At 35.4% G+C, this 26,394-nt stretch overlaps 1 protein-coding gene across 1 annotated transcript in view; it reads right to left on the reverse strand.

Moving 5' to 3' along the window:
• Positions 1 to 265: 265 nt before the first annotated feature.
• Positions 266 to 26,394, reverse strand: part of LOC115627287 (putative uncharacterized protein DDB_G0271606) — a 29,344-nt gene continuing 3,215 nt past the window's right edge. Inside the window, exons 2-7 of the mRNA XM_030522918.1 lie at positions 4,311 to 4,861; positions 3,936 to 4,242; positions 2,730 to 3,178; positions 2,311 to 2,522; positions 1,463 to 1,652; positions 266 to 1,396 (exon numbers count right to left, since the gene is read on the reverse strand). Of these exons, the coding sequence (XP_030378778.1) occupies positions 635 to 1,396; positions 1,463 to 1,652; positions 2,311 to 2,522; positions 2,730 to 3,178; positions 3,936 to 4,242; positions 4,311 to 4,850 (2,460 nt within the window). The 5' untranslated portion in view covers positions 4,851 to 4,861 and the 3' untranslated portion in view covers positions 266 to 634. The remainder of the gene's footprint in view (positions 1,397 to 1,462; positions 1,653 to 2,310; positions 2,523 to 2,729; positions 3,179 to 3,935; positions 4,243 to 4,310; positions 4,862 to 26,394) is intronic.

Raw genomic sequence — 26,394 nt, forward strand, 5'->3', positions numbered from 1 at the left:
GTTTTTAAAATAAAGGGACTTAGAAATGGGAAGTTTCTTTAAGGTGTTTATGGTCAGACGGACAAATAATTTGCGCACAAAAAAACTTTTAATTTCAATGAAATGCAATAATTGTGGTTTGTAATGAATTTTTTCGAACAGACTGTTCACCAAAATATTACAAATAAACTTCTGAAAATACGGTCACACTATTTGCAATAAAAACAAGAGATTGTTTTACAGTAAAGCAAGCCCTGAAATGAAAAAGGCAATAATTGTGGTTTGTAATGCATTTTTTTTTAATAAGGTGAACAAGCTTCTCAAAATACGGTCACACTATTTGCAATAAAAACAAGAGAGTGTGTTACAGTGAAGCCAGTCCTAAGGTGAAAGAAAAGACCAATTGACAACGATTTTGTGTGGCAATTAAGATGAGTTTGTGCGCAAACTACTTGTCTGTCAGAAGAAAGATTTATTCGCTCGATCGATCGAAATGGTTGTCCTTCAAATGAAAAATTGCAAAATAAATTCGTCGATTTCATAAGAAACACAAAAAAGGAATAACATTCTGCCCTCGGGGCTGAATTGTGGTAAAAAAAAAAGCAAAAAACAAATAAAAAAAAAATTAAAAGAAATCCTCCCAGCACCATTCAGCTCAGCTCACATTGGCCGTCTCCCGGGCCTTCGTAGCTGTTGCTACCGCCACATTTGGTGGCACCCCACTTGTCGTAATTGTCGTTGCATTGTCCAGACATCGCAGCTTCTGATACATGTGTATGTAGTGGGCCTGCAATTGTTTCTGATAGCTGAGCACCTTATCCTTTTCGGCACACCACTGTCGCTTCTCCAGCTCCAGATTAATGCGGAAATCGTCGAGCTTCTGCCTAAGCTTAGCAATATCCTCGGCATAGGTGGTGGACTCCTCGATCAGTGTGTCGAGCGTTTGCTGCGACTGCTTCCCCTGATCCAGACTGTTCGCCAACTGAAGGCGTTGCATAATCGCGTCCAGCTGCGGAGCATTCGACGCAATTCCCGGCGTTGCTTGAGCATATTTGCGCGTCTTCTGGCAGATCTCGTTTAGGTTGTCCAGCTGCTGTTTGAGGCGAGTATAGCGACCGCATGGCTCCTCTCCATACTCATGGGCAATGGCCAGGTCGGAGAGTTCCTTCCTCAATTTGGCCAATTCATTGGTGAGAGCGCTGATGACGTCATCTTTCAGTGCAATTATTGTATGCAGCTGTTGTTGTTTCTGCTGTTGTTGTTGTTGTTGTTCCGGCTCCGAGCTCTCCGCCTTGGGCTTTGGTTGACTTTGGTACGAGGATGTGTTCTCATGAGGATGATGATGATGATGATTATTGCTGTGATTGCTGTTTTGCTTCAAATTGACAATTGCATGATCCTTCATGTTGATTTCAAGCTATCGATTAAATTCGATTAGATTCGATTAGATTTACTTTTCTTTGTTACCCACAACTCCACTTACATGCGCTTCTTTCAGCTGCGTCTTCAGTAAAGCTATCTCTCCGTTCCGCTCACAAACCTTCCATTCGCTATCCTCCAGCTGAGTGCGCAGCGCGGCTATCGTTTGATGAGCCTCGCCTAGTTGCCGGTTCAAAGAGGATGTTGTCTCCTGCAACTGCTGCTCGGTCTGCTTCAGACTCCGATTGCTGCATCTGCAGGAATAATATCAGAAGAAAAGGGATGAAATGTGGGGAAAATGTAACCCACAAATGTGGGACATAAAAAAGCAGACTTTGAAAAGTGAATTGCGTGGCAACTACTTATGTTTTCGTGAAGGCCATGTTTATTAAAACAGGGACATCTTTTCCTTGGAAATTCAACCCACAAATGGGAACTAATGAGAAGAACATTGTTTATATGATTTATTTTTATTTATGTCAACAAACATTGACTGTCGACATAGGAAAACAATATATAAAAATTATAAAAAGAAACCTTACAAGCTCGGGAAGCCTAAGTAGGAGAAACCTAATCAAATGACAATAAGAAAGCCTTGAAAGCGCTGAATACGATAAAGGTCCAGCAATTATATTATAGTTCTGTCAAGCTATAGCTGTTTTAAATATTATGAAAACACTCAGATGAAATGTTGTATTTAGTTTTGTTAAGCTATAGCTTAAATATTATGACATGAAAAACGAAAACCTCAAATATTAAAACTGAAACACAATTTGTTAACTTTACGCTATTTGTGAGAACTTAGGCTTAACGCCAAATCGATTTCAACACATCTGTTTAGGGGTTTTCGTGAATTTTCATGAGATCCATCTTGAATGAACAGCTCTTGACAGTCTTTACTTTTCAGCTCACCTGACCAGCTCCAATTCCTGCTGCACGGAAGCCAATTGCTCCCGCAATTTATGGAGCTGTTCGCTTTGCCTCAACTTGTGTTGTTTCAATTGGAATTGCTGCAGGGCCAGTAGTTGCTCCATTTTCTTGAATTTCAACAAATACTCACGCTGCTGCCCCTCATAGAAGTGTTTCAGGCGTTGCGTCTCGTGTTCCCAATACACTTCCTTATCCTATGAACATATAATACATATAAAAGAAAGAGAATTGGAAAAATGGAGAAGAATATAAAAAAAAAACAAAAAAAAAAAAAAAATAAGTCAAGCGTTTGTTTTTCGAAAACTTTGTCGCACAGACGCTCGCAGAAGTGCGAGTTTTTTTCAAATATTTTTTTGGACAAAAATTTGCTTTCTTTTAACCTTTTGCACTTTGAAAATTACTTTCTCATTGTGTTCCATGGTGTGTCTCAAATAAGAGAGTTCCGAATCGCGATCCTTGAGGGCTGCCTCCAAATCCGAGATACCCGAATCGCTCGGTGAGGGTGTCAGCTCGCATTGGTACTTGATAGCTCCATTGTTATTGTTGTTGTTGTTGTTGCTGGTATTATGATTTGGATTGGCATTGCCATTACTGTTGTTGTTAATGTTGTTGTTGTTGTTGTTGTTGCCGCCATTATGGCCATTCCCCTTGGCCATGCCCTCGTTTGTCAGAGCAATGGACTCCGTGCTGTCGTCGTTGCTGCTGCAACGAAACTGTGCCCGATACCCACGATGTCCACGACGTGGCTTCAGGCTATTGCCGTAACCATTATAGCCACTGCCCATCAGACCCAGAGCGGCATGAGCGGGCCCCCCGAGCGAGCCTCCATGCGGACGCAAATCGTTGATGCCTTAATGGGAAAATATGGGTTAAGAACGAGGTCATTAAACAATGCTCGATGTGAAGCAGAAAATGTTGTTTTAGGCTGCTCTCTTATGAGAAAATATTCAATTTTGACTGACCCTCTTTAAACAATGAATAACAAAACCACTTACTAGCGATACTAGATACCTAAAGAATATTTTCCGTAAGCTTCTCAATAACTGAAGAAACGAACAAGTTTTTCGCTTGTATGAAAGCTATATGATATTTCGAATTTTGATACAAACTTTGCGGCATCATTCTTTTTATTACCATACTTTCTAATACTCAGTTGTGTTTCAATATCTTTGAATATCAAAGCTGTTTCTGGACCACGATTGTTCCTATGACAGCTAAATGATATATCTGACTCAAACTTTTCAGTATCCTTGGATATGCGAAATAGCTTGTCAATATTCAATTTGATTACAGTATCTAAATAATATTGTCATACATATACTTAATTTTTCCTATCAGAGCCATATAAAAAAGTTAGCTCATCCGAATCTAACTTTCCAGTAATTATTTTTTCATAAATAAACTTGTCAATATCTAATAAAAAAGCTTGTCATACAATGACTGTTTTTAAGCCAGATCGTTATTAGATAATGAAGCTAAATGTGACTTGTAATAAACTACTTCGGGGCATAGGTAAGACAAGTCTTTGGGCCTAGTTTGTTGGGCCTAGCTACTATGACTTAAAAGATCTCAACGTTCATACAGTCGAACACTGCAAACAGACTTACTTCCGAATTTGTGCGCGGACGTCTGCACAGGTGCCAGCGATGGTGTTGAACCATAGCCGTAGCGTTCACTGTTCAGTTCGGAGTGCAAATGTGAAGCTGGATTGAGTTGTTGTTGTTGTTGCAGCTGCTGTTGTTGTTGTTGCTGCTGCTGCTGCTGCTGCTGCTCTACATTCTGTTGCTGTTGTTGTTGCTGCTGCTGTTGTTGCTGTTGCTGGTGTTGGTGTTGGAGTTGATGCTGGGCAATGCGATAGTCCGGTTCAAAGGGTATGGGCTTGAAAGCAATTGGCCGCAAAAAATTGCCGCCGGACTGAGAGAAACAAAAACTTGAATAGTCAAGCCCTAAATGGGTGTGTTTTGTATTAAGTTTGGCCTCACCTGTTCGTTGGGCTCGCCTGCACAGTACTGTTGCTGTTGTTGTTGTTGTTGCTGCTGCTGCTGTGTCAGAACTGTTGGCAGCGATTGCAGCGTCACTTCATCCGCCTTGCCGCCCTCCCCGCCCGCCGTGCCACAATTGCGACTCAGCTCGAACATTTGTCGTATATTTTGAAATTTTAGACGCGATTGGGGCGTCACTGTTGCCGAACCTCCATAGTCATCGTCTAGATTATTATGACTACCATATTTTTGGCTCAGGCGTCGCTGCTCGTTGCGCGACTTTAGTGTGCCCGTATACGAGGGCTGTGGCTGTGGCGTCGTCTGCGCCTGAACACTGCACAGGCTGGGAGTGCTGCGCAACGGCAGCGGCGCATTATTCTCCAGCGAGACAGACCGCTTGTGGCCGCGCTTCCCCAGCGGCTGGCCCAGAATTGCTGGCGTACTGCTGCTGCTGCCGCTAATGCTGCTGCTCATGATGATGGGTGGAGTGCCGGGCACCACGGCATGCGCCGGCAGAGCCATATGCGTGGCGCTGGACATGCTGGCAGCAGCTGAAAAATATCGCCAAAATAATATTTGTATTAAAATTTGTTTAGAAATAAAAATAAGAAACCGAATGCTAAAAAGTATTTCAATTGTACTAACGAACAGTTTTATTTTTTCGTAAAAATTATAAATATATACTAGATGTATAGTAATGAAATCCAGGTCACAAGAGTATTTTAAAATTTTAAATCTTTCTATAATCTCAAGAACATACTACACATCTACTTTACAGTTAATGATTTTTAGAAATACTTGTATATCCCCTATTTTCAGTTAAAAGTACACTTGTTTTCACAGAGAATGTATCTCGATTGCTTTGCCTTTGACATTTCTAGGCGATTTCGTATTTCTTACTGCTTTTATTGCAAAATGTTAGGAACTATTACAATTTCAACAAACATGTTTATAAGTCGTTAAGAGATATCACATTTTATTTAATTTAATTACTGTCAAATTTCAATAACAACATCCGCAGTCAAATGTAAGAATTCATAGTCACATCAAAACTCTAAACTTTCAAAATAATGAACAAGTTGTGATCGCACAAATATAGCAGCTTTTAAATAAACAAACAGTTTGAAATCTTATCTGTTTCACTTTTTAAAGAACAGAAGCGACAACTGTTAAGGGACAACTGTTAAGTGCCAACTGTTAAGGCGACAAGTACGATTATTTCTCCAATTGCAGCTGCTATTGTAGCTTTTAAATAAACAAACAGTTCGAAATCTTATCTGTTTGACTTTTTAAAGAACAGAAGTGACAACTGTTAAGTGCCAACTGTTAAGGCGACAAGTACGATTATTTCTCCAATTACAGCTGCTATTGTAGCTTTTAAATAAACAAACAGTTCGAAATCTTATCTGTTTGACTTTTTAAAGAACAGAAGCGACAACTGTTAAGGGACAACTGTTAAGTGCCAACTGTTAAGGCGACAAGTACGTATATGTATTTCTCCAATTACAGCTGCTTTTGCTTCTACTTACGCTCTATTAGTTGTTGTTATGTTATTAACAGCCGTTGGCATGTGTAAATGTTGGTGCCGTAAAAATAAGGCTGTTAATGTAAAATTAACATTGGAATCGCTGTTAAAAATCGCTATTATTTCCATCGCTCTTAACAGCCGCTGGGACTTTAACAAATTTGAACAAACTTTTGAAGATTGTTCTGTAAGACTGAAATCACTGCGTACAATATATAGTTGAGCGATGCCGGATTTGTACACTACATTTTTTACAATATATATATACAAGTATGTAGTAGAAATATTCTAGTTCTAAAACTTTGCCTGCTGTTTTGGCCAAACAATTATGTACAGGTACTACGAATTGAATGGCAGATTTAGAAGTAAGGCTGCGTTTTAATCTAAAAACAAACTTTTCCTTCTTTTTTCTTGATTTACTAAACAGATATACATACATAGATACATACAATCTTTTGAATGTTGCCGTAGTCATAAAAATAAAAGTTACTTCCGCAAATAACTTCCCAAAAGCACTTTTATGAACAATTAAATAAGTTAAAGAAAAAATAAGAAGTCGTCTTCAACAGAAATACACCCTTTATAGCAGCGTTGAGGAAATACTATAGCATAAAAGTTATGCTTCACAGATAACAGTTAGTTGATAGTTTTGTGCTTTTGAATTGGCCAACCGAATGTGTTCACAAATTGTTGAGCTACCTGTTGTCTTTGGTGGTCCGTCGATGTCAATTCGATCAGCACACACACACACACAAATAAAGATAGACACACACACATATACGGATAGACACACACACTCACGCATTTGTGGCCAAACCCAGCAGCATGCATTCATGAAGTTGAAGTTGAAGCTAACGGTGTATACCGCTTCATAATTATTCATCTCCTTTGTAAAGTGGGGCACATACGAGTCTACACACACACACACACGCACATACACACATACACACACACATGTGCACTTTCTCATTTTCTTGCCAAGCTACTCTCAGTCGCAGCACCAGCAGCATCAGCTCCAACAGAGCTGACGACCCATATTTTTACAACCATACCACAACTATTTCTGCTGCCGCTTTTAACTGCCATTGACAACGAAGGTCTGCCAAGCGGCCAACTTGGCTTTGGCTTTGCCTTTGACTCTCTGGCTTTGGCTTTGGCTTTTGCTTTGGCTTTGGCTACTGCCGGCTATCGAAGCCCGCATTGATCTTGCGCTGATCTTGTTGGCCAGTTGGCCACTTGGCCAGTCCGGCCACTTTGTTTATCGAAGACGGGCATGTCTGCCTATTTGGACGGCATTAACACACATTTTTGCCAGACGCTTGCTTCTAAGCCTCTCGGCTACACTACAACTCCAACTGGTTTTGATTGATAGTACTCGCATCTACCTATATTCTGCACTGAACGAAATTACCTGAACATTCTATTTTAAGAGAATTGTGTCATTAAGTTAGGAATCAATTTAGTCGATTCTTTCTAAAGTATAACTTCGATAATTTCCATAATGTGTCGAAGGCGCTTTAAGATATTGTTGAGTTTTTGTTTATAGTCTGTTTAAGGTTCTAAGTTTGAGCGATTGGTCCATATTTCATGACTTCAGTAAGTAGGAAAACTAGTTTTTGAATTATAGAGATAGTTCATATGAACTATAAGAACTATGAAGAACTATAAGAATTATTTTTATCAAAACACACAAAACAAATCAAATGGAAAAAATAGAAAATAAATTTTATGTTTTTTAAATAAACGAATTCGTTTATGAATTTCTTTATAATTAAAAAAAGTACTTTTTTATAGTATTTTACGATATTATTATAACATATCTATTATATCTATTTGGATTAATGCTTTTATGAAATAAATTGGCTTTGCTTTAACGACTAAGTGGCTAGAATGACTAGTGCTGTAACATATAAGTAACTCTATTTGTTGCACTAGGAACTAATTACCAATAAATAAATAAATAAGTAATTTTAAGAGAAGCGCAGAGGAGGAAGACACAGTCTTAAGTTCTTTCAGCTGAAATGGCCTTGCTTGAGTGCGCAGAGAAGGATGGTGTTTAAGCCTAATCGCAATAATTAATTAATTAAAAAAATGATTTAAAATTAATCTTGAAAATCAATAGCTATAATAAGTATATACAATTAATATGATTAATATAATTAATTAAAATTAGCTAAGAGCTATTGCAGAATTTATAAAAACTACATAATTTATTGTTTTTATGAAAGGCAAATACTTTTCTGCAAACTACTATATAAATCGAAATAGTTGTAGAAGTAGGAGTTGTTTTATAGCCCTCTCTTGTATTATACATTTAAACAAAAATACTTTATATTTTGCCAAGTGTCGCGGCATTTTCTATGATCATATATCATTTTTTCCAGATCGACTGGCCAGAGGTCTTTTCTTTCGCACAATGTAACGCTTTGAAAAAATTTATTCAATTGACTTTGTAAATGACAAACTGACAAACTGAATGACTGACTGACTGTGTGAATGAGTAATTAAGGCTAAGGTTAGTGGGCGCGTCATTTAACTGACTTACTGACACACACACACACACACATACACACACATTACACATTTTACACTCTTTTCTGCGCATTTTTTAAACGACCACCTGGAAATTTGCAAAACGACAGGTACAGATACAATTACAGATGCCTGTACTCGTACGTATATAATATAAACATTAATTATACGAGCAGCCGCCAGTTGACATGTGCCCCACTGGGGGCACGTAGCTTGCTGTTCACTTTGATTGTGCAAGCATGTAACAAATGATTGCGCAGTGGCAGTCCCTTTGCTTTTTTTTACAACACTCCCCAAGTGGAGTTCAAGTCGTCAGATTTCCCCAAATGACGCATTAAGCAAATATGCCACAGCGGAGTTCTTAACTATTGAACGGGCTCGTCGGCAGCTCTGAAGAGTCTTTTCCTTTTGCGTGAAATTTTGTTGCCATTCGCCGAACCCATAAAATCTAGACACTAGTCTAGATATTTTATATTTTGTTTCATATTTTCATATTTCCATAATTGCTCGATTCCGACCACTTTTTAGTTTACACCATATTTTTACAAGCTATTGTTCTTTGTAATGTTTACTAAAATAATTTCTTTGATAATAAAAAAACTAGTAGAAAATTAAAGGCATGCCTGTGCGACTTTTAAATACTCTGTACTCGCACCTTTCCGCGCTACAGGCAACTTTGTTATCATTCTTAGGACAGCTGATGATATGGTGCATAGATTTCAATTAAACTTCCTATGAAATCGATTTAAACAAAAGAAAAGTTAGTATTAAGATTGATTCTTGAACCGATCATTCCTATAACAGCTATATGATATAGTAGACAGTACTATAAAAAACTTAGAAATCCTAAGCTTGCTTACCTTATCGTAATAAATAAAAAGATTTTGATTCTAAGCTTAAGTTCTCAACCGACTATACATGGTTTACAATAAACTTGTTTTGCATATGGATAGGACAAGTCTACATACCAAGTTTGGTATTCCTAGCTGTTATCATTCAACAGACGATTCATCTCTTCATGCTAAGCATATATGTACATACCTATAAAAAAGTGTCTAACATAGTGGCTGCTAGCAGATTTGTTGAACATATTGGATTTTTTAAAATCTTAAATCTTTATCTTAATCGATCAATCAATCAATTATTAAGTTTTATAATTACTTTGACAATTTTAAATCATGCTTCTGACGCGATTTCAACCGAGTGCCTACTCAAGGAACGAACTCAAAGCGGACGTCAAGTTGTAAGCATATTTCTTTCTCAATAAGAAGTTAAGGCTCTTAAAAAGTCTGCATATATAAATGGTACAGATATAAGCTTTACCAATTTCGTGTTTATAGTTGATTGCAAACAATTTCAAAAATGATTTCCTGCAGTGAGCAAAACAATCACAAGCTGCGATTATTTTAACAAAATATGGACACTTCCCCTGCCTTAAGCGCTGAGAAACAAACAATTACACAGAAAAAACCAGAAACGTATTGCCGCCAAGTCAAATAGTTAATTGAATGGAATTTATTATTATAATATTTTCGCAAGATTTTCTATTATGTGCATGTTAAAACTCATAGATCTGAGCAATCGGCTTGGCCGCCATTGTGGCAAAGTTTTGCAATTTGTCGTCGACGTCCGACAAACACGCTCGACTGCAACAATTCAGCGCTCCACTGACGCGGAACGCTCGGAACGCGCCCCCCAATGAAATCTTAGCGAGATCCAAAGACCGATCCACATCTCAAAGCCCCGATACCGTCCACTAAAGCAAACAAAGCGCAACGCTGGCAAATGTTGGCGACAAACATCCGATTAGCGACAATTCCAACAATCAAAACGGGCCAAGACAGCAACGACGATGGCGTCGGAGACGGGGTAGGCGCTGGAAACGTTGGCAACTCGTTAAGCTGCCAATGTAAGTTATGAAGCTGAAGCTGAAGCTGGCTGGCTAGTTGGCTAGCTGGCTTGCGAAACATTCGCACTCGCACATTAGCAGCTAACTGTTATTGCTGTTTTGGCCAAATCGCTGAACGCAACGTGCAGCAGAAAGTCCCAACTTTATTCTGCCAATGTCCAACATTTATAACAACAATTGAGAAAATTAATCTGCAAATGCTCTTCCCAATGTACTTTTATTTGCTCGATCTCAGACTATAAACTGCTTTTAGAAAAGATGATGAAAAGAAATTAAATCTAAACTGAGAAAAGTGGCGTTATCTATTTAAGAAGAATTTGGAGCTTTCTCAACACGAATGTCACTAAAAAACACTCCAACAAAAACAAAACTCCAACAACAAAAAACACTTCAACATTCAACCATTAGATAGAATGAAAGTTTCTTCTCTCCAGAAACTCTTAATGTGTATTATTTTCTTAGTCCTAGACGATCGAATTGAGGAAAATACGTTATAAAGAATCTATGTATTAAGAAGGTAGACACTCTGTATCTGAAGAAGAACTTGGAAATTTCTTATCTTCATTCATTTGCATTCATGGCAGTTGCTTCTCATAGAAGAGTCCCACTGTGTTTTATTCTCGCGATCTCGGACTACAGACTCTTTTAAAAAATATGATGCAAAGACGAACTCAGAAACTTCACATCTTCATTCAACCATTAGACAGAATGACATTTTCTTCTCTACATCTTAAATTATAGACTAGAAGAAAATGTTATAAAAAAGATACTATTTATAAAGAAGAACCCATAAACGTTTTGTCTAAACTAACGCTTATAATTTATATAAGTTAAACGAAATAAAATTCAAACTACACCTTACAATTATCAAACAAGCCCCTAATTTAGGGATAACATTTTTCCTATAACAGCCATAGTTTTGTATTATTTCAATCCCTTTAGAATAAGTGGAGCAACAAATTCTTTCTTTATTCTAAACTGAAGAGATTTCTAATGTTAACTCAAAGAAAGCCTTTGTAGATTCTAATACCTTAATTTACCTATGACTTAATACCAGCATAGCTCAGCACTGATAAGGTTCAAATATTTCCTTATTTCAATCCCTTTGGCATAAGTGTAGCAACAAATTCTTCTCTTATTCTAAACTGAAGAGATTTCTAAAAGAAGATTTCTAATAGAGCGTTCCTTTAGTTAATTTTTTAAATATATGAATCATTTCATCTCTTAAGACAACTCCATCATCTCAAATATGTTTTTTGTATACAGTCCAGAAACGGAGTTGGATTGATTGAAGTCGCATAACAACTCTCTTTCTGAGCATAAAAACAACAATAATAAGCCGTGGGCGAAGAAACCTGTTCTCGGTAGTTGGACAGTTTGGAAGTTCGCAGTTCTTCTTCTGCTTTTGTTTTTGTTTTTTGAAAGTGTCTATGAATGAAAGTCTTTTGAAGCACCTTCAGAATAACAAGCGAGGCTCTGTGTAGAACCGAGGGCTATAAAACGAAAATCAATGCGCATTTTGCTAACCAATGGCTATGACCATATAATGCTTTTTATCTACCTCCTCCCTTCTTCACTCTCTCCCTCTCTCTCTCTATCTTTTTTTGACCCGAAAGCGCTGTTAGAATATTAGTTGATGGAGGCAGACAGCCATAACTAATGCTGCCTGCCAGTTACCTTCATTTCGTTATTCATTTCGCCTGTCCAAGCGCAGACGGCGTATGAGTAATACTCTCTATACTGCCTTTTAACTGCAGTCGACATCGACGTCGACGTCTCTGAATGCTGCGCTGTGTGTGGCTGGCTAGCTGGGTAGCTGGCCGGCCAATATTTTTCCCACGCTTCAAGCTTTATGCATACGTACGATTCATTTTTTGTTTTTCAAGTTTTTATTTAAATTGCCGCGCATTGCACAGTGGGCAGTTTTTTCCCACACGCTGCCACATTGTGCAGATATTGCAAAAATCCGCAAAATATATTTGCCAGTTCAATAAAAATTTAAGTCTCATCTCAAATTTATTCACCCACATGGCTATTTCAACAAATAAAATATGTTTTCTGCTCAGAAAGTCAATCCAACTCTGTTGCTGGACCGTATAACTTTAAAATAGTGAAGATAATGGAGTTGTTTTGAAAGATGAAACAATTTATATATTTAAACACTTCAGTGAAGAAGTGCTTGGCAAATTTATTGGACTTTCCTCTCAAAGCTACCAATTTGTGCAGATATTGCAAAAATCAACAACATTTATTTGCCAGTTCAATACAAATTTAAGATTCATCTGATAGTTATTCACAAAATAATATGTTTATATGATCTGTTTCTGGATTGTATAACTATAAAATAGTGAAAATAATGGAGTTGTTTTGAAAGATGAAACACTTCAGTGAAGAATTGCTTGATAATCTATTAAATCTGCAAAGCTTTGCAATGCGACAACTTTGGAAATGTTGAAAATCTATTGGACTGTCCTCCTAAAGCAGCTCCAATTTTTAGCAGCTATGACAAAAATCAATAAAATAGGTGCCAGTCCTATAAAATGATAATTGAAGACATTCTTTTAACAATCGAGTCCATTCAAAACAAATAGCAAATTAATAAATAAAAAAAAAATAGCTTCTGACCATGATTCGATCATCAGAGCTCTGTCTTTAATGAATTCAAACCAGTTTTTACCTTCCATTTCATTTTATTCTCCAATTTAATTTGCAAACTATTTTATGCATATAGGCTCTGCAAAAAGAAACGAAAGCTGAATTCTTAACTTACATAAGTGAGCAAACAAAGCGATAAAAGCGAGCAATTCCAAATGGGAGGGAATTCCAGATATTTGGTACTCTTGTCGTTTCCGATTCCGCCTTAAGCCTGCCGTATATTTTTACAAGTATTTACAAATAGCGATATGTTCTCAGTGAACGACAATATTTTTAGTTTACAGAGTCAAATGATAAATAAAGTTATTGCATTCATCCAAAGTGGAATATGGTATTAAGACTGGTGATGATGAATCGATAAGTCCACTACCAATTCCGTCTTAATCGTGAAATATGTGTTCTTATTTTTGTAGAACAGCAATGGGTCCAGTATTCAGAGTAAAGCCATAATGTTTTTGCTTTCATTCTATGAAATCAAAATTAGGTAGAACATGAAATGAATAGAAATTTCAATGTAGGCTTAACGATTCTTTGTAGACTCTATGATGCGATAAATCTATTAAAGGTGCACCGTAGAACCTCAATTGCCTCAATTATTGGCATAAGCTCTAAAAACTTGTATGCCACTTGGCATGGAGAGCGTTTTGAGTTTACGGTTTTTATGTTTAAAAAAAAATGCAGATGTCTTACTTTCGGAGATGGTTGAGATGATTTTCGATAATGGGCAATATTTGATTAATTTTATTGAATATATATAGCTTACTGGACTGGCAATCAAATTTTTCTCCACCAGGTTGGAGATTTTCCTTTTTCCCCTGGTTTTCTGCTTCTAAGTAGAATTATTTTTCTTCCTCTACTTAATTATTTCTTAGTTTGTTAGCTCCATAATGTCTCTGAACACATATATCTGTGAATCGGGGCACAACTGGCCAATTAACAAATAAAGTTCCCCAACGTGTCGAAGGTTTTCTTATCTTATAAATTGAAATTATAAAAATTATAAAATTTTGAATTTATAGCGTAATATATTTATTTTAATATTATTACATATCTTTATTGTAATATAAAATATTATAATATTATACAAATCATAGCTATTGTAATATGTATCGACAACACAATTTGTTGATTTATTAAATAAATAAACAGACAGTAGAGTGGCCTGTACCCGAAATATTAATATGTGCAAGATATGCAATAGGCAGAAGGAAGAATGTCCGACGATCGATCAAGACATGTCCGTCCATTTGTCCGTCTGTCCGTTTGTCCGTCTGTCCGTTTGTCCGTCTGTATGAGCGCCTGTATTTCATAAACGACTAAGCCCGCTTCAATTCAAAAAGCTTGGTATATAGACTCTACTAGTATTGCATAATTTTAATTTCATAAATTAACTATTGAGCTGCCAATACGTTTATTATGTTAGAGTTTTGTTTAATATTCTTAAAACATTTATTAAACTTGTTAACTGTTATATTAAACTATGTTCGACAGATGATTTTTTAGAGTATCTGAAAAATTGAGGAAAATATCGAAGAAGAAACAGCAAATTGATGCCATCGATGTGTCGATGTTTATTTACATCACTAATACACACACACAGACACACACACACACACACACACAGTTGCAGGTGCAGCTGCTGGCGCAACTACCTCCTTTGTTGTTGCTTTTGTTGTTTAAATGAATTCAATTAAAAATGTGCAATCAACAATAAATAACCAAGGCTTGGCGGCTTCGTTTGCTTTGCCGGACTTTGAGATATGAATGCGAAAAACAAATAGAAGGAAAATAATAGAAACAGCAACAAAAATAAATAACAGAAACAACAACAACTTAAGTGCACACTGTGATTCAGCGTTGTGGTTAATTCATAAAACAAATTAATGCATAATTAACAAAAATTCGATCAATGAATTGAAGCAACAAAAATATACGAGTACTCCGATTTCAACGTATTGACAGTATTTTTGTTCGATTCTATAGCACTGTTTGTTTTCTTTTTCATATTGTTATTAATATTATATAATATTGCATATTTAGGATGCCATCCAGCATCGATAACCAAATGCTAGGCAGCAAGTCTAAGCTCCATTTTATGCTGCAAAAGCTATATGTATATCATACCAATCTGGAGATACGGTATCCAGAACTGGGGGAATGACTGCAGCCTCGAAACGCAGACGAGTCCACATCTATCTATCCCTAAATTCTTACGGCTTACCACTGCTCGCTGCTCAGCACTGCAACAAAACCTTAATCCTAGACACTAGAGCTCCAGATGAATAGGCCGTTTTCGAGCCCACCAAGCCCCAATTTAAGCCCGTCCAATTACCGGCCTGAAAAGGCGCCAACTTGCAAATCTACAATATATTTAAAGTTCCTAAAGTACCTAAAAGAACATACCTTCAACGTTCCATATACTCCGTAAACTTATTAAGTGTGGCTTACTAATAGATAACAGCTCTACTATTGCCTAAAATGCCGAACCACAACTCAATACCAATAAAATTAAAAACAAAAAAAAATTTAATTAATATTAATATTAATCTAAATTTAAAACTACTAACAACCTTTTTCCCGCCTTGACTTCCGGAATCTTTGGCTAGCAGGATTTGCACATTTTCAGCTTACATTTGATTTCAGTTTAATTTTTTAGGGATGGTGCAATTAATTCTATATTTTCTTAAAAAGAATATGGCCAAAGATCTGAGTGGGCTAAAAAATGTATAATGTGGTGGAAATATTGAGTTGGTTGCGTTATTTGTATAGGCGGATCGATGTCTGTGTCTTGCAAATCTTTAGAGATAGTAATATTATTAATCAAATTATGTTTGGTTTTTCACACTTTATTAAATAATTATTTCGATTTCTTAAAAAAATTAGAGACTAATCTTTATACTTTATAAGTACTAGAGAATAAGAAACTGATTGGTGATCAACGCACACCCCAAATGGTAAGAGGCAGGAAGCTGTAATTTGCACTTAAATAGTTTTGGAAAGTGGAAAAAAGGGATCCAAAGCTGGTATAAAAAATCTGTATAGTATGACCCGTTAGAACTAGATGGGTTCTAGAAATCATTTTTCCTAAATATCACAATCACAGATACAAATTTTTACAGGCATACTTATTAGCTTTCTGTATCTAGTAAAGTAATTTCCTACAGAGACTTTGCTGCAAATTAGTTTAATGTGGGAACCGAAATAGTACAGTAAGATAAATAAATAAATAATTGTAAGAAAATAAAACACTTGTATCAAAACTATATTAATGTGTTCTACTTTTGAAATGGACGTACTTGTACGTAGTTTGGAAAATATAGCGATGCCAAGCTTTTCCGGAAGTACTACCTATAAGGGACTGGCGATGGCAATGTTTGTTTCCGATGTACATATATATGGGACTTACATCACTAGTGTTTAGTGTATTAGTTGGTTAGTAATATTGCATTTGTTGTAACAATAATTGCAGCCACAGCCAGAGTCATTTCTGCAATCGCAGCAACAAACAACAACAAAGCATGAAAAGCATAAAATTTAAGTTAACGTGAAACTGCATAAATAAATACATAAATATACACACACACATCCATACATAAATATGCATGCAAGTATAAGCGTGACGAAAGGCGCCAAAACGAGCGGCAGCTAAACTTTTCTTTTATATGGCATATTACGTACAAACACACACACACACACACACACACAGATGTATGTGTGTGCAGTATTATTATTTATTTATCGTTTGCCGCAACGCGCGTCTCAGTTTTTCATTTAATCGCAATTCAAAAGCCAACAACAACAAATATAAATAAACATAACAAAACAAAATGAAAAATGCATTTCAGGTTTCTTGCATTTTTCTGTTGTTATTGTTATTGTTGTTGTTGTTTTTCTTTTGTAAATTGCCCAAAAAAAATAAAGAGTTACTTTCGTTTTGGACTCTGAACGATTGCAAAAGGTCAGCGAAGCGTTCACAGAAGTGTTATTTAATTGCCAAACGCGCTAATTTATGCCTCATATTTGTATGAACACACTGGAGATGTGCGCGTGAGAAGAACCTGATATTTGTGGCAACATATCGTTGGTGCAGCTCACGAAATACAAGATTCAAAGATTCAAGAAAGACATTTGTTTTTTCATCTAAGTACTTTACATTCACGCACGAATTTTGACACACGTTTTTATAAAAATTAACTCATTTTAACAAAACAATTTCTTGAATTTAAAAAATGTACATTTTAGTTAAAAGGAAATAGTGCAATTGGAAAGCATTTTACATTTTCAAAAACATAGTGGCAACCCTGTAAGCTCATGCATAATGCATAAACAGTTTTTTAATTTATTGATTGATGGGATGAGGTTTTTCAATTCCATTTTTGAAACTTTAATATTATTTTTTAGAACATCATGCGCATTGACAATTATTTCATTTAATTCTTTAATAAGATGAAGCTAATAATCGAATTTCTACAAATGACTTAAAGGTCCTTCGGGATGCATACATGCAGGACTCTAATGTCTAATCAACAAACAATATCCATTTTCAATAGTCACACGTTCAGCAGCTTCCCTTCTCACGCACAGCTCCAATCTGTACATAAGTATATATATACTAGCAGGTATGTATATATATGTGTGTGTATAGGTATATGTATGCTAGTGTGCGAGTTTGTTATGAGCTTTTCATATTTATGAGTTGCAACATGCGAAACGGAATTCAACAATTTTAACAGCCGCATTAATGATTGACTTTTTATTGAAGAAAAGCGGCTCAGATTTAATGGGCGTTTCGGTTTTTATGGCACTTTGTGTATGTGTGTCTGTGTGTGTCTGTGTGTGTGTGTGCGGTATCCGTGTGTGTGCATTTTAAGCTGCAATATATTGACGCTGTCATCAGCAACGACCTTGAGGCCACCAGTCAGCGTTAGTGCCGCTGAGACGCTTAAGCTGCCTGAAGTTGCAACAAACCTCAATCAATAACACACACACACACACACATACTTATGCCGGTATGCACTATTGTTGGTTGAGTAACCTTTCCATACTCTACCAAAATTGAAAGTGGAACCCAAATAGTAACTAACTAACTAAGAGTAACTAGGAGGCTTTTCACGGTCCGTATACGAGCTAAGAAAATCGTCTCAGAGAACCTTGTTTCGGCTGACAAAACCAACCATTTTGTTCAGCAAAATAATACCAAACTTTACACTTAAAGAAAAATATTTTTAGTATCTATTTTGTACCAAAATGTGTTTGAAATATCGATATTAATAATGCAATTATGAACAAAATAATAAGTTCACGCTGGTAAATGTACTCTAAGAAAAACTTTCTGTTAACTGAACTACATTAGATTGCAAAGGTATTCAATATTAAATTAATTCAATTCAAATAGTCAATAAGGAGTGTTTAACAAGTTGCTGATAAAGAAAACTAAGCATTCCAAACGCTTCAACTTCCTTAAAAGTTTTCTAACTTGCTTAAGTCAGGAGAATGTCTTGGCTGTCAATCCAATCTTTAATTAGTACCGAGCCGTGCTTTGGGTCGTTATCTTGTTGAGAAACCCAGCTTAGATCGAGTCTGACCTATCTATAAATGAAATGAGTCAAGGCCTTTTGTAGACCTAGTTAACTCAAAGGGCAGAACATTTAATCAAAGATGCTTGGGTTTCTTTTTTATTTGAAAATATTCATCCTGTTTTTTCTGCTACCTCTACTATACTGATATTTTAATAGAATATCTTTCCTTTGTAATATAATCAACATCCATGTTTTTCCCTCGTTATTTGAGATGATGTTATAGTCTTGTCTGATTTAAGATGAAATGAGAAATGAAGAAGGAAAAGGAAAGTACCGAGACAGAAAGGTATAAGGTATAAGGTTCCATTGCTATGGAAAAAGAAGTGTTATTGTAAGACATTAAAAAACCTATCCTTGAATTACAAGTATATACATACTTGTAGTATGTTGGCAGAGAATGTTTTATTGCATAATTCTAAGTACATTTATTTAGCTGGTTTTTATTTGTTAATTTCTCATCCTTTTTGGATCAAAACACAGTCCCTGTCCAGCTCTAATAGGAATTCATAGAGCTTCGGTTCTTAATTCGACATCTACTTGATGAATAATGGGAAGACAGATTATTCAGTGGCCTATCGGCTAAGCGTTTAAATAGCTATGGGAAACTCCATTGCTCCCCTTAAAAGAGTTTTATCAGATCTTCTACCAGCGTAACACAATTTTATACTAAAGAGTACATGGACACGATTTGAAGCACGAAGGGAATCTAGAAGGCAATTACAATTTTATGCATGTGTAATTATTTTTGCATAAGAAATTAAAAAGAGTTTTCATGTAACTGTTGGGGCCACCACTCTTGTTGATTTCATTTAGATTAGGTTGCATAGTTGACAAATTGCATAATTTCTTGAGAGGAAGAAATAACTTCTTGCTCACACGCCACACCACACAGATTAGACAATGTCAAGGCCCTCCCAGAGTGTAGTTTTCTCGGTGCCTGAGAGCCTCAGGTCTGAGCAATTCCATCCAGCATACAAATTTAACGCTGGAAGATGTGCTTCACACGCTCATCAGAGAATATACTATACATACGAGTATATGTACATAATTGAACATTTTGCTGCAGCAGCATGCGCTGACATTCTCACGCTGCGGCAGCGTGACAGTGAAGCCATTAAATCTGCCGAGAGTCTGTATTTATTTGCTTAAGTATTAGCATAAGCTTTTAGCTCTTTGCGCATATTACTGAACAAATAAGCAAAAACTGAGGCAACAGTGCTGCACAGTGGTGCCGAATCCATCAACAACTGTGTAGAAATTAGGGAATTAAAAAAATAATGTGTTAAAAAACAGCTTCAAAACGTATTCGAAATCGATATAGATATGATCTTTCGTTCGTCTATCCCAGCTTAAACTTTTAAACCATAACAGCTAAGGACACTCCAAACCCGGAATGTAGACTTGTCCTATCCATACGCAGAGCAAGTTTATTACAAACCATACATGTGGGATGGGGCTGGCAATTTATTTATTTAAATTCATTATCAAATAGCTTTATACTTATTAAACCCTACGAAAACAAAACCCTTAAGTCTATTTAACCTCGTTAAATAAACCAAATCCCACATATATGTATGGTCTCAGTATTTTATATAGCCGCCATAAGACAGATTAAGTTTATGAATGAATTATGATATCTCAAGCAAATCTTGTGCTAACACGTTTTGTTTAGTGCCCCATGATGATCTAAAGTGTTTTATCAAAATCGTTTAGCTACATCATATTATTGCTATAGGAATGATTAGTGTAGAAATACAGATATACACCGAGAATTCGGTTGTTTATAACGATATCATCAGCAAATCTAGTGTTAGAAGTTTTCTTGGGTGCCTCACCACAATTTGAAGTTTTATTAAAATTGGTTTCTACTTCTATATCATTTATGTATGTTAGTCTAATCAAAACAGTACAATTAATATAGAAAAATAAAATACCTTAAGTAGTGGTACAGAAGAATCTCTCACCCAACAACTTCGTAAGAAAAATATAAAAATATGTTAAGCAATATTGGTATTTAAAAGTTGTGGGCCACTGTCTCGCCATAATCTAAAGTTGTATGGCAATCGCTTAAAAAAATCATATAGCTGCTATAGGAATGATTTAGTTTTGTTAAGTGGCCGTAGCAAAGGGTATTCAAGAATCGTTCTACTCGTTGAAATCATAAATCAATTTAGCTGCAGGATCATCACATCCCATCCCTGAATGATTTTAAAAAGTATTAACTTATTTGCTAGTATTCTACAAAAGTCTGTAATGGAAATATATGTATAGTACATAACATACATAATATATAGATAAGTTAATTTCCTAATGGTAATACTATTTTCCTAAATTATAGTTATAAAATAATAAAACAACTAAACCTACACCCAATAATACAATGCTACCAATTAGGATTAACAGCCAAAGGTATAGACTTTTGTGTTTCACGTTCTATTTATAAATCATGGAATTTTTAGAATTTAAATCAAAACTATTGCTTGCTCAAACTTTAAAGAACATAATCCATTTAAGTTTTTGTTGAATTTCGAATTGAACACCAAAACATAACCAAATTGAAATTATCTGGCTTCACAGCAAAAGCGTTGGATATACTTGTACAAGTATATAGTATTTCGTGTTCTGTTTACAAATCATGCATATTTGTATCTGAAAACATATCAAACACTATATGTACTATATATATGCAAAATATTTGACAGGAATCGCAGCCGGAACCGCAACCGATATTTGTTTAGTCTTTTGCACATTCAAATTCAATTGTTCGTTGGTTCTTTTTGGGTTTTGTTTCTTTGCCAAAATGCCACAGATAGGTAAGGTAGGTGTGAATACTTATATTCAAATGGCATCACCATCTCCATAGCTCTCTATAGCCTGTCTGCCAACCTCAATTTCGAATGAACTTGAGCGCGACCAGTACGAAAAACAAAAACAAAAACAAAAGCAGCAACAAAAACAGCAAAAAAGCGCGCCAAGTGCCGAGCGTGAATAATGGCGTTCGTTCAACATTGCGCGCCTGACTGGTCATTGCACAAATAACAGGCAACAACAATACCAACAACAACAACAGCAAAAATAAAAACCAAAAACACACTACAACAACAACAACAACAACACGAAAAACAAACTGTAGCTGACCAAGCGAACCAAACCCATTCCTATTCCCATTCCCCATCCGTGGGAAAGCGCGCGCGCCCACGTACCTACAATTGCATACATACATACATACATACATACATACATACATACATACATACATACATACATACATACATACATACATATATACCTATATATTTATATACATATGTATATACTGCATGTGTGTGTGATCGCTTTTTGCTGCTTGGCATTAGCTGTGTGGCTATTAGTCCCAATAGTTATATACACTATATACTTCTTCATACAGTATGAAATTAAAAGCCATTACCTGGAATTAAAGAAAAAATAAGGGACTTCATTTTTTTAATTTGACTAATTTAAAAAATAATTCAAAAAATTGTTGAAAATATTGAGAAAAATATTATTCATTTTTGTAAAATTATTTACAACTCAAACAACCATGAAGACGGGACACATTATTTAGCATTATATAAATAAAGACATTTCCAACTACACAGCCACCGGAAGTAAGGAACAGAACTGGCCCAGACACCTATGTACTATATCACTAAGAGCTCTCCACAGTGAAGCTTGAATAAAGGCTGGAGAGCAGTGGAAAAAAACACTACCCTGGGTAGAAATCATAAACTCATCATAAACTCCTTCGGCAACTCCAGAGTAAGGAATGCGGACTATAACAGTCCTCAACAGACTTCAGAAAATCAGTGGCAGATGCAAACAATTTCAGGGAACCGGAAGCAATAGAGGCTCTGGAACATCCAGAATGAAATATCTTAACACATATACTAACTGCTTTCCTCTGGCATAGCAAGACTGTTGACGGATCAATCAAACGCTCTCTCAACTGATCCTCAGCACACGGCAACGTTAAGGACCTCTCCCTCTCTCTCTCTCTCTCTCTCTCTTCTAACAATATTTAATAAACTATATTTAATTAACAATTCTTTAAAAACAAACAAGCTCGATTTGTATTAAAATAAATCACTTCCTTATCTTATCTACTTGTATAGCTGTTCAAATTTTTGGTACTGTCTTGCTAAATACAAGTAATATCATAATTTTTTAAAGTTAGAAACAATTCTGACTCGTACTCAGTTTAGTAAGGAATAAAAAATTAAAACAGTCTTTGAAAATTAATTAATTAATTTTTTAAATTAAAGAAAGAAAACCCCTTTTTATTAAATATTTATAAATTGTCAACAACAAAATCAATTTTTTTTAAATGTATATTTTACTAGCGTGCTAATTCAAATAACAGACATACTCGGAAAATCATTTTTCTCATTTTCTCTATGACTTTATAAAAGTAATAAATATATCTCTGATAGATTTACAATATTCGATCCAAAGTTTGCAAAAACAATACCCTTTTCATAAAACATTTTTGACTAACATTCTAATACTAATAATAAACATAGCTGGAATATTATTTTAACCACAACTATATAATGTTGAAATCTCTATGGTATGTCTTGCCTTATCTATTTCCAAAGCTCTGTCGTTTTTTAGTTTGTTTTATTATTTAATTTTATATTTAATTAATTTAATGAAAATTTAGCTTTATTATTTTATATAATTTATGATAGCTAGCTTAGTGTGTAGCTTAGGCTCAGAGCAGGGCTACTTACTGGGGCTTTAAGCTATCTACGTTTTGTGAGAGTATTTGAATTAATTGCATTTTCTTTTAATGATTTTCCATTTACTATTTACAAGTACATTATATATACTTGTATTTACATAAGAGTTGTGTTAGTTTTGATAAGTTGTGGGTTGTTTGCTGTTTGGGGAGGTATGGTCTTTAAAATTCGATTTGTAAAAAAAGAAGATGGACAGGCCATATGTTGTCCGGATTAATAAGATTGTACTGCTTATATATATATACTACTATGTACATATTTATATGCATATGTATGTATGTAAATGGCAAGACTGCAGGCCGAGTCGGATGCGAGGACGGTCAGTGAAAGCGTTGCATGAGCTCGCATTTAATTGTGGCTCTTGTGCCGACTGAAGCGTTTGCTCGCTCGGTTAATTGTTGGCCAACGCCATGGCCCCAGTGCCAAGCTCCAGCTCCAGCTCCAGTTTCAGCTGCAGAGCTACTATACGAGTAGACCCAGCCCCAGAGAGTGTCTCAGCCAGCCAGCTTGTATGTATATACATATGTATTTACTACATAGAGTTGATGGTAATTGGCATGCGATTTGCAACAACTTGATTTGCATATTCGATTCAACTGTCATGCTGGAAATGGCAATCATTAACAGTAACACGATCATTGGCAACAGCATCATGATTAGCTAGATTGTTATCATGATCATTATTATAATCAATAGCTACCACTTTTTTTTTTGGTTTTTTTTTTTTTTTGAGAGCCAGCTTCCTGCAACAGCATTGAACCATCCCATCCATCCATCTATCTTTATTTATTATAATGAGTATTATTTTTTTGGTTTGGTATTTTTGGATCTGCATTCGTATTTTGTTGTCTTTGCCAAAAGCAGTCAAATACATAAATCCAATTCATTTACTCAAAATAGTAAGCGTTTTTGTCGCCAAACAAAAACCAACAAAGAATTTCATATTACTCGTCTAACGCCAACGCAAACGCAATTTAAGGTCAATGGTTTACCATAAAAAATATAAATTAAATAAAGAAGAAAACAACAAATAAAACCATTCATGCTTCAAAATGGTACGGCCTATACGAACACACACACACACACACATATATATATACACACTCATGCACAAAACATGCCTCATATGTAAAGCTAAAATGTAGGTACATAGCCGTACACTGAACAAAATTGCATTTTACATTCAAAATGAATTGTTTTTTATGCCCTGCACCCAATGGATGGTACTGCTGTGTTTGAATAATACAAGTATCCGAAAATATAGCGACGGTAAGTGTTAAAGACGAACCACATCCAAGATGAACAACACGTTGGCCATATCAAAGAATTGGGGCTCTAGAAACATTGCTAATGTCCATTTCTAATGGAACAATCAGCAGAATTTTAGGAGAACTTTTGTGCCTCGCAAAATCCTGCAAAAATCTACACGTTCTTCGTGATCTTTTCACCAAAAATAAGAAATATATCGTTCAACGTGGGACTTGAAAATACCTCTCACGCACCGGAGCAGGCCAGTCCAGAAAAGAATTTGTTAGGCTGCTTAGAGAACTTTAAAAAAAAACTTTAAAAAATATGTGCATTGTATTCGAAGGGAATTACTTTGAAGGCGATGAATAAATAACGATTTAAAAAGTTAAATAATAATCATACGTAAAAGGCTAAGGCAACTTATAGGAACCTTTAGACGAACTATAAGTGCCTTTATCATTCGTCTGTTTCAATCGCCACTCCATACTATATATTTATTAAAGTCATATCATCGATCTGCTCTATTATTCTAATTTACCAGAAAATCTATGCGTACGTTTGACGATCTGGGAATATATGATGAATGAAGATATATAGATTTACTTATGGGATCATTAAGAAGTTACTTCTGAAAGTTCTCTTTTATTTCCTTTGGAAAGCTGTTGTGCGATCTGCTGGCTATAGTATTTCTCTAATTTCCCGTTCGATTTCCAATAGCAACATTTCCTGCTTTATTGTGCACAGTCACGTATTTATTTTATTTTTTTCAGTGTACAGTCACACATTTTGCCAAACTACTTACATATGTACATTTATTCCAAATTGGTTGCTGCTCTTGAAATTGCCCGCATACTGCTTGTAAGCCCCTTTACCATTGATTTATTTTTGGTAAACAAAAGCAATGAACCATATAACAACAACAATAGCAACAACAAAAATACATATATTGGTCAGTGGGTGTTGCTTAGAAAGCACATAACTATCCAAAAATATTCAAATTACCAAACCGTGGCCGCACAAAAAATGACGTCGTTTTTTGCCGTTTTTGTTGCCCCTAATTTGTTTCTAACTATACAAGCTCTCAAAAACTCTAGGTACTCCGCTACACATACATACAAACATACATACGTACATACTCGTACATATGTATTGCATAGAGGCAATCATTTTATTTTTTGGTACATTTCCCATTAACGCAAAAACTAATGCATGGCAATCGGACTGAACATTGAAATCGTTCGTGAAAATAAGTCATTTGTCTGCTTTGTTTAATTATTATTGATTAATTATATTGCCAAAATAGTACCCAACAATAACTAAGACAGCTAAGTGTAAAAATTCAATTAGTTAAATGTGAGATTCGATTTAAAAAAAAAAGCTTTAAAATGCAATTTAATATTAGGCGGGAGTCGGACATGTAAATAATTTGAGCACAAAAGGTCACAAAAAAGAATTCTAAAACCGATTTTTAGTAGAACTTTTGACTTAAATAGTTTTCTTGAAAGCATACAAACAACCATTAGGAAAAATTTTTTCTCGTCCCTATGGTATTTATAACTTATTTAAATATTTCATCTGCAAAAAAATTTTTTCTACACTTTTCTTTAAATTTCACTTTAAAATGATTGTGTGTCTCCAGCATAGCCAACAGAACCGAAAAATATGCCCTAAAAGTATGCTGTTCTTAATTTAAATTGTTTTTTTTTCACAGTTTAAATGGCCCTCAAATAAAAACTTTGCAAAAACATAGAATTCAATACATATTTGGAAAATAAAATGTGTTATAAAAGCAAAAATGCCTATCTTGGATATATTGAACTCTTCCAAAACATTGCATTGATTATTTTGATTAAATTCAATGCATTTTGTGTGGAAC

Source organism: Scaptodrosophila lebanonensis, unplaced genomic scaffold (assembly GCF_003285725.1).
Source record: "Scaptodrosophila lebanonensis strain 11010-0011.00,11010-0021.00 unplaced genomic scaffold, SlebRS2 tig00000092-arrow-pilon, whole genome shotgun sequence".
Taxonomy (NCBI): Eukaryota; Metazoa; Arthropoda; class Insecta; order Diptera; family Drosophilidae; genus Scaptodrosophila; species Scaptodrosophila lebanonensis.